This window comes from Eublepharis macularius, chromosome 3 (assembly GCF_028583425.1).
Source record: "Eublepharis macularius isolate TG4126 chromosome 3, MPM_Emac_v1.0, whole genome shotgun sequence".
Taxonomy (NCBI): Eukaryota; Metazoa; Chordata; class Lepidosauria; order Squamata; family Eublepharidae; genus Eublepharis; species Eublepharis macularius.
Genome location: NC_072792.1, coordinates 142135075 through 142144180, shown reverse-complemented (window position 1 = coordinate 142144180; position 9106 = coordinate 142135075). Strand labels below are relative to the sequence as shown.

The 9106-nt window shown below is 40.9% G+C and overlaps 2 protein-coding genes across 2 annotated transcripts in view; both read left to right on the top strand.

Moving 5' to 3' along the window:
* Positions 1–3486: 3486 nt before the first annotated feature.
* The window catches only part of LOC129326281 (adhesion G-protein coupled receptor G7-like), a 12578-nt gene continuing 6958 nt past the window's right edge, over positions 3487–9106 (top strand). Inside the window, exons 1-4 of the mRNA XM_054974435.1 lie at positions 3487–3625; positions 5309–5416; positions 7835–7957; positions 8862–8971. Of these exons, the coding sequence (XP_054830410.1) occupies positions 3487–3625; positions 5309–5416; positions 7835–7957; positions 8862–8971 (480 nt within the window). The remainder of the gene's footprint in view (positions 3626–5308; positions 5417–7834; positions 7958–8861; positions 8972–9106) is intronic.
* The window catches only part of LOC129326169 (adhesion G-protein coupled receptor G7-like), a 26193-nt gene continuing 26021 nt past the window's right edge, over positions 8935–9106 (top strand). The window contains exon 1 of the mRNA XM_054974332.1: positions 8935–8971. The gene's annotated coding sequence lies outside the window, so the exon portion shown is untranslated. The remainder of the gene's footprint in view (positions 8972–9106) is intronic.

The following is a 9106-nucleotide window of genomic DNA, read 5'->3' as shown; positions in this document are numbered from 1 at the left end:
GTGCTCTGATAGCTTGTCTAAACCTGCAGACGTCCATAAACTTCTTTCTACCTGTAAGGAGTGGCTAAATCTCTGGCTCTTTGACTTTTTGGATTGAGTCCAATAAACCTAAATGGAACGAGTACACAGAATGGATCTCCTTCCCCTCTGCACCACCTGAAAAACAGCTTCTGAGAGTTGGGGGAGGGGACCTTGGGAACACTGTGAAGGCTTGTAGCTCAGGTGAAGGGGCAGAAATCATGGCCCTCCCTATCTAGATGAACTCTTTTGCAAACTTAGCAATAGTTCATGTAAAGGAGGCAATATCTGCAAATTTCTCTTTGTTGCACCCCCACGTGCTGCATACCCCTCCATTCCTAAGAGTCCTCCAACCATCAGGAACAGCTCTTCCGTATGCACCAGAGGCGTCAGGGAGAAGGGGAGTACATCTCTTGTGCTACCTTGTTGTGCTCATATCATAATTCATTGGATTCTTTCTGGTGACTTAGACCTAGTTCATTAAGGTGATCCCAATGTGACCTCCTTGGATCTGTAGTGAGCTGCTGGCCAGCTTGTGACCTGTCTGTAATTGGATGGAAGCACTGTTTGTAAAAATGGGAACACTACATTGAGTTATTAACGCAGTTACCGTAATTCATGCAATCAAAACAGTTGAGCCAATAGCCCTGAAGGGGAGGTACCAGCTCTTACCAAATGGCAGGCTGGACCCAGACTAACATGTAAGGATCTAGACTAGACATATCTATAGGCGCAAAGATTTCTTCCTTTGGAGTGTGATTTTCCTGCCTCTTCCCTCCTGTGGCTGCTCAAAATCTCCCCTGAAATCTTGTTCTTGGGATCTCTTCTCTCTTAAAGACCAGAATGCGGGGGGCGGGGGGGGGGGTGCATTTCAAGATGCCCCAAGATAGAAGAGGGAAAATCACATTCTATAGGCAGAAATCCTTGAGCCTAGTTTGGATCCAGGCCATCACTTCTAAGTGAGTGCAGTTTGGCTTCTGGCTTGCTGGGTTTCTCACCTGCTCTCCAGGCACTTTAGCAGAAGTTCCATTATGTATGAGCAAAAGCTCTGAAATGATGGCCTTGGAAAGGCTGCAGCTACAGGGGGCTTCTCTGACATTTCAGTTCAATGCTCTGAAATCTTGGATTGCTTGCCATTTATCCAACAGACAATCTGCTCATGTGAGGGAGAACTGAGTTCGTTCAATATGACCTCTGCAGCTGCAAAGTAATGAGGTAAATGCTATTGCAGGGATTCTGCAGTCCCGAGTCCATCTTTTGAAAGTATTTTTGTGCAGTTTCCAGGTTATCTGTTTGCAGGACAGGGTTAGTACTTGCTTTGAAATGAAGCTCAGTTTTAATACTTTCCTTAATAGCTGGAATGGAACTTGAACATCTTAGGTACAGAAAATTGTGCATCAGTAAAAAGCATTCTGGCTTCCCATTCCTAAACACATCAATTTAGAAGAGTCATTGATTTTAAAATACGTTGATACGGGTTTAAGAGAGCACACATAAGGTTAAACTATACATTATATGGGCGATCTATCATTAGGTTCCCCAGTGCATCCTTGGTGTTAAAATCAGCTGCAGAAAGTCCCAGTTTAGAGCAGGGAGGGTGGCAAGGCTGCTATTAGCCAGAGTTGGGGGGAAAAGACAAATATCTGTGTTGAGCCTGTCTTCTTCACTTACCAGAGCTATGGGAGTTCTAGGAGGACAATTTCTATCAAGCTTAACCCAAACAAACAAAAACCCCAGCAACCCACATTCTTCTCCCCAAGCACCATGGTCTTTCTTGAATATTTTATTCCCTTCCCCATAGCTGCTATTCAGTGATAAAGTATTGAGATACTTTATCACAGATCTCCCATATAGTGTAGCCCAACTCTAAAGCCTTATTTAGATATATGTGTTTTTTTTTCCTTTTAAGAAGATCAGGTGCTTGTAACTCTTTATTTGTGGGAGAAACAAACAAGTCCTCTCACCCAGTAGTACCTCCATTGCTGTGTATCCAATACTCAAGGCCACAATATCATATTGTTGGTTACTTGCAAGTTTCTTTCCTTACTATTTGATAATGCTGGGACTTCAGTGACTACAGAACACAAAGTTCCTCAAGCCATACCTATATAAATAGGGATGGCTTGTTTGCTAGTTGGCCAAGCACTTCCCCATTGTTCTACATGAACAAGCTTAGGGAGCCTTTGAACAAAAGGGTGGCAGGAGAAACAGGGTGAACATGAACAAGACTTCCTATTCTCATACAACCATGACCTCCCATTCCATATTTCTTTTCCTTTGAAGGCATGCTTGATCACAGTCACAGGAACACAGCCTACGTGTTCACACTTTGTACAGACATACTTGGTGATCACAAGTCAGTGATCATGTATAGATGGGGGCAGACCTGGAGACAGTGCAGTCATGCCTCTATGCTCACTGAATTCAACACATGTAAATCCTCCTCTAGAGGGTTAGTATAAGGCAACTTATTGTGTTCGTGTGTACATGGAGACAAGTGCTCCAAGTCTCACATAGGATTGCCATGTTTGGGTTGGGAGATTTGGGGGAGGAGATTGAGGAAGCTGAGGTATGGAGAAGGAAGGAACTTCAGTGGTAGGGATGCCAGCACTGGGTTTGGAATATGGTTGCCAGGTCTCAGCCTCCTGGTGGGAGGGGGGACCTAGCACTCACATTTTCATTCACATGTGCGAGCTTCTCAGCAGGCTGATTTGGGTTCCAAATGGGCCCAATTTGATCCTTTTGGTCCACTGAGAAAAGCAGGGATGCATGATGATATCCCTCCCAGGACTGACATCATGGTGCTGCCCTGGGAGTGCAGCTGGGAGGTATGTTCCCCCTCCTTTCCCCTCTGCTAGCAAGGTGAGTGGTGGCATGGGGCAGTGGATGGGAGTGGGGGATCCCCACCCCCACCAGAGGCCCTGGTACCCTAGTTGAGAAATTCCTAGATATTTGGGGGGTGGAGCCTATACAGGGCAAGGTTTGGGGAGGTAAGGCACCCCAGCTGTGTATAATGCCCTAAACTCCCTCTTCTAAGGCAGCCAATTTCTCCTGTGTAACTGATCTCTTTCAGCTGGAGATCAGCTGTAATTTTGGGAGATCTTCAGGCACCACCTGGAAGTTGGCAACCACATCCAGTGGGTTATAATCCCATTGACCACTGCACCCTCCAAAGCAGCCATTTTCTCCAGGGGAGCATAAAAGGTTCTCAGGACTTAATAGTTTTAAAAATAAGAGGAAAAGGGACTTTCCACATAGTGCAAGCATACAAGGTACTATCATGGCAACATCATGAATTTCATATTATATATTACACTGAAGAGATGCTATTAGCTTGAATGAACTGTCCTAGAGTAAATGGATTAAAATTTCTCTAAAATGGGACAGGAAGGGTTAAATTTCTGTCCTTCAAGGTAAGAAAGGTAGTTAATAGATGATTGATCACAAGGAAATGAACAGGAATGCATTATGTCCCTTGACGGTACACAGGACAACATGCCTTCGCTGCAGCCTTATCTGAAAACACTGATTGGGGGGTTCTGTGTAGCGCTGACCATCGTGCTTTGGGCACTTTGCATTTGGCAGGTTATTCTCAGGTTTGCACCAGGTAAGCAACTTTTTTATATCTAATAACATTTCATATACCAGCTCGAATCATATTTATCTGAAATTTATGTCCTACTCAGTTGAATGGAAGTTATTTTCATTAATGTATCAGTTAAAGTATCATTAAAGTATCAGTTTTACTTGTTAGAACTGGAATTCACTACATTTCAACAAGCGAAGATGATAGACTTCTATACAGAATTAAATGATTGAACTATTAGGAAGAATTATGGTACAATGTGCACTGAAGATTACTCTATATACATACTTTATCTATTATGTGTATTAGAACTGTGTGATATTTTTAATCCATTAGTATCTGGAAAATATTTATTGAACATTTCTATGGTTAATAAGCCAGCTTCAGATCCAGGCTTGAGGTACTCAACCTAAACATAATTAGTGCTGGTGTGGTCAAAATTGGCTATGGTCAGTTTAATTACAACAAAGTTTTTGCATTACAGCTGAACCAGACCCTTTTGAGTCAAAATTCCTCTTGATAAGTGAAGTAACTTTCCCTCATTTTATCTTAAAGCTGGAACTGCTTTATGATGTCAGCAGTATTATGATTGGTCAATATATATATAACAGGATAATTGGGCTTCAGAGCCATCTTTAATAATAAAAGTCTTGTAGCACTTTAAAGACCAACCAATTTATCTTGGCACAGGCTTTTATTGTTGTATCGTAACTAGACATGGGCACGAACCAAAAAAATTTAACGAATCCACGGTTCATGGTTCGGTGCCAATGACGATCCTGAAGTCGCGAACCGCAACAGACATTTCCTGTTGCCGAACCGGTTTGCGGTTCGTGGTGCTCAGCATGGCCCCCGTTGCACTTAGAGAGCCCATATTCACAGGGAGTGTGTAGCAGGCTCTCCTCCAGCCAGCAACCAAGTTTGGTCAAGATTGCAATAGAGATCTTGGAGTTATACCCTCTCCAATCCGAGGCCCCCAGGAAACTCCCACAAAAATCCAAGCTCAATTATACTCTCTCTGTCTCTCTCCAAAGGCTAGCAAGTAGCAAGCAACAGCTCTCACACTCCACTGCTCGCTGAAAGTGAAAGCCAGCCTAGGAACGCAGTGCTTTTTATAAGCTGAGGTCCCATAGAACAAAGCAGGAGGTCTGTGTTTGGCCGTCAGAACTGCCTATCAGGGTTTGCAGGGATGAGATTGGAGTGCCCGTGGCTACAGAACACCCCCTCCCCCAGGTGTCTTCTCCTGACTTGTAACCACTTTGCAGCTCCATGGTTGGAAGGAAGACCTGCCAATCAAGGTAAGCTGGGCTTCGATTCGGGTTTCCAGGGCGACAGAAGGAGGGCAGACAGAATTCAATCATTCCCCCAGCTCCATTTCCAGGGTAATTGATTGATGGCTCCTGACTGTCTGGCTTCCCAAACCATGGCCAAACGCACCGAACCAGGCTTCTTCTGAACGCTGGTTCGTTTGTCGTGGACAATCATGAACTGCCGGATTGCAATTGCGCGATCGCCAATTTCGTGGGTTTTTGAAGTTCATAATACAGTTCGTGCCCATGTCTAATCATAACTACAACAACAACAGTGTCTGTGGAATTATATGTATATATTATTTTTCCTTCCAGACTGACAAAGGAAAGTTCATCTTCATGCAAGTCTTGTAATAACGATTTTCTCTTCCATCATTACATTTTCTTCAAACAGATATGACACCCTCTGAAAAGCCTCCATGCTTCTGCCAACACAATGGAATCTGTCCGGATGGCCTATGCCTTTGTCCAGAGGATTGGATAGGATCCTACTGTGAGATAGGTGGGTTCAACAGTCTTATTTATTGTAGAACTTGCATATTAAGGATTCATAATGAAAAAGAGCTCCAGCTGTGGTCCTTGTGGATTTTCCCCCTCATAATTTTCCTGACCTGAAAGGGCCTTGGTGAACTGTTATTTGCCTTGTTGAACCCAACAAATTTGCCTTCTCCTTTTAAAAGTAATCTCGTGGTCATAGGCTGCTTCCACACACGTTGGATAATCCACTTTCAATACTCTTTAGTGAACATTTGAAACTGATTTTCCATGTGTGGAACAAAAAATCCACTTCCAAAGGATTGCGAAAGTGCATTGAAAGTGCATTATTCAACGTGTGTGGAAATGGCCAAAATCTCCATCATACGGCATTCTTCTCAACAGGCTGGTAACAGAATCTTGTTTTAAAATATGGGATGTCATAACAAGCAATAGTGGGCCTGTCCAAGACCTGTCTTGCAAAGCAGAATGAAGAGTAAATGTCTGTTGAATCCTACCAGATACTGCATGTCCTAAGTTCACATCTGCTGCTTGCCTTGCAGTAATGACAGTATAAACTCTTGTTCTGGGCAAATTCATTTTCCAGTGAACTAGGTAGTTAAATGGAATAGAGTTCAGCATGGAATTGCCATAGAAAAATGCATTTGAAAATTGGATTAGAGGGTTTGGTATATGTGTTACTTTAGATAATCAACTTCCCATTTCCTTTGTGTGCCCTTCTGTAAGCAATGTACTGTGAGTGGTCATTAAATGAAATCATTACAAATGTAGTCAGTTATACATATTCCAAGAAATATTTTGCCTTGTAGGGGGCTTATCTTTCAATAAATGTTCCCATAAATGATGCAGGAGTTATCAAGTTCAGTTTTAAAGTTACCTCTCATTGTTCATTCTTTATCTTACCATTATCAATAAGTGGCTTAAGATTCAGTTCTCATCTACCACAAATTTTGATGAAGAGAGTATCTGTCTTCTCTAGGATTGCCCAATGTAGCTTGTTAATTTCCCCTCTCTACAGAGCCAGAGGGTTTGTGAATTTCCTCTTTGCCTCAGGAGGGCTCTGTCAGTTTCACTCCCCCTTTTAAGAGGCACAGAAGAAATAAACAAACCTTCTGAGCAGCAATCTCCCTGGCTCTGTAGAGAGGGGAAATTGACAAAGCCTTCCAATCCCTTTTAAAACTCAGCTTCCTGGCCAACATTGCCACTCCCTTCACATGCTCCTCATTGTGTAATTCGTCTCTTGTAGCTTATCACTTAGACTCTTGATTTCTGGGATTGCAGTTTTTCACTGTTCACTGACCAGCCCAGTCCATACTAACCTGTTTCTAGGTGGTTATATACTTACAGATACATTTGTGTGCAGGTATTTATTAGCACAAAACAGGCTTTATGTACATATGATTGATCCTGAATCGTAGTAAATAAGATGTCTATTAGAATAGGGTGGTTTTAGAATAATTGTTTTATTCAATTTAATAATTGTTTTATTCAATTTAATTATAAAGCAACAGTGTTTCATTGATTCTTTCCCCAACATGTGTTTTAGGAAGTACACCTAAGATTCCATTATACGTACACTTACAAATTTAAAGTATGAACACTTCAAAACATATTTGCAAATAAGGGTAGATGTAGTTATATAATGTACTATGGAATGTATGTTGAGCCATTCAATAAAAATTGTTTTAATAAAAAAAACATATTTGCAAACAAGTATACCATAAATCCGTTCATCAAATAACTGGGCTTTCCATGTTTTCCTCTCAAAATACATGCAGCAACAAACCTTGGTTATTGGTTGCACAATGAATTTACTGGCCATGAACCATGTCATGAGTCAATAGAAATTTAAATTGTACAGGTGTTACCCATTTTGAAACAATGTCAGAAGGGCAAGGCTGGCTTCATAACAATAAATGTTCTTTTTGGAATGGCACTCCACCCTTCTCTCCCCTTTCATTTGTACATTGGGATCTGCTGAGATGTTTTAGCCACAGCGCAGACTTAGTTTAAGGGTCTCACCACACGAGACAAAATACACTCAAATTACGCAGGTAATTCAAGTGTATTTTGTCTCATGTGGTTTGACCCTAAGTGCAGAGTAATAGACCAACCACCCATGTTTACTATGAGATGGAATGACATCTTACTGTTTTTCAGGTAGATGTCATCAAAAACTGTGTTTTCTACGTTTATATAATATAATGACAATTATCCCCATTTACTATTCTTTGTCTTTCTTGCTGTGACTTACTTTGAACTCCCAGACTCAATCTCCACTTTAGTACTGCAACACAGATATTACAGCAACAGAATACTCATTTTTAAGATGCAAGGGAACACGTTGAAGATTTGCCGTTTCATAATTTTGAAAGAATTAATAAGGAAAGAATTAACACGATTATCTTTTTTTCCTCCTGTACAGTTAACTTCTGTGACAAAAGTACTTATGTAGTCAACGCTTCTCAATATAACCTTGCATTTGAGAAAATTATTGTTGGCAAATACGGATATTCTATGGAGAAGTGTGACAATGGCACTGTGAATGGTGCGTGTAGATTTTTTCATTCTTTCCCCTTCTGTATTACTTTACAGTGAGTTTAAGACAGATTAAAAATGTATATCATGTTAAGTGAGAAAAGTCCCCAGCTGAATGAAAGGTGAATTATTTGTCTCGCATAAACGTAAGAGAGATAGAACAAGATGGTGGTAAGAAAGCGGTTAAATTTTAAAAATCGATTCTTGCATCTTCCACTTATCTAGATTGGAGTTTTAGAGTAAAAAATGATCTGGAGGAACATTGAAGTTGGCTGGAAATTACAAAGTGTGATAACCAACACTCAGTCATGCATACAGCAAGTGATGGATTATTGCACACATGCTGTTGTTTTTACATTTCTTCATAACTGTAACATAACTGTAAATTACTAACAGTGCAATCTTAAGTGGAATTACACCCTTCTAAGTACACTGTGAACCTACTGGGTTTAGGGTGTAGCTTTGCGAAGGATTGTTCTGTAATATTCTGAAAATGATTACTATGATGCTATATATTTCCCCAAAATATTTATGCCTGCAACACTGGAAAACAAGTATGATGAAGACATATTGAACGTCACTCTTAGAAACTGTAATAAACCATAATGGATGCTGCCATTGCAGGCAGGTAGACTGGAAGAAATACTTAGAATTAGAGATCTAGTCGCATAGATCTGAATATTATTTGAAGGTCCTCATACTGAGTGTGCAGGAAAAGTTAAAACATTTTTGAAAGCAGAATCAAAGGAATGATTTATGGGAAAAGAAATAGGATTAAAAATTATTTACAGAATGACATCCATCTTTTCAATCCAGGCATTTTTATTCAGAAAGGAAAATTGAAAATCTTCAAAAATATCACAACTACTTTAAGTCATATGAAAAATAATATATATTTTTTCCAATATATAAAGCTGGTGCTCCCAAAGCAACTCGGATGTGCACTAGAAAAAACGGAGTTCCTGTTCTTGAACCTCCAAGTGCAGTGAATTGCAATGTGACCCTGGTTGGCCTATCAGAAAAGGTAACCCAATATTGGAGCTTGATTTTATAGCCTACAGCATATGATAGGGTTGCCAGGTCCAGGTTGGGAATTCCTGGAGATTCTGGGGGTGGAGCCTGGAGAGGGTGGGGTTTGGGGAGGAGAGGGGCCTCAAAA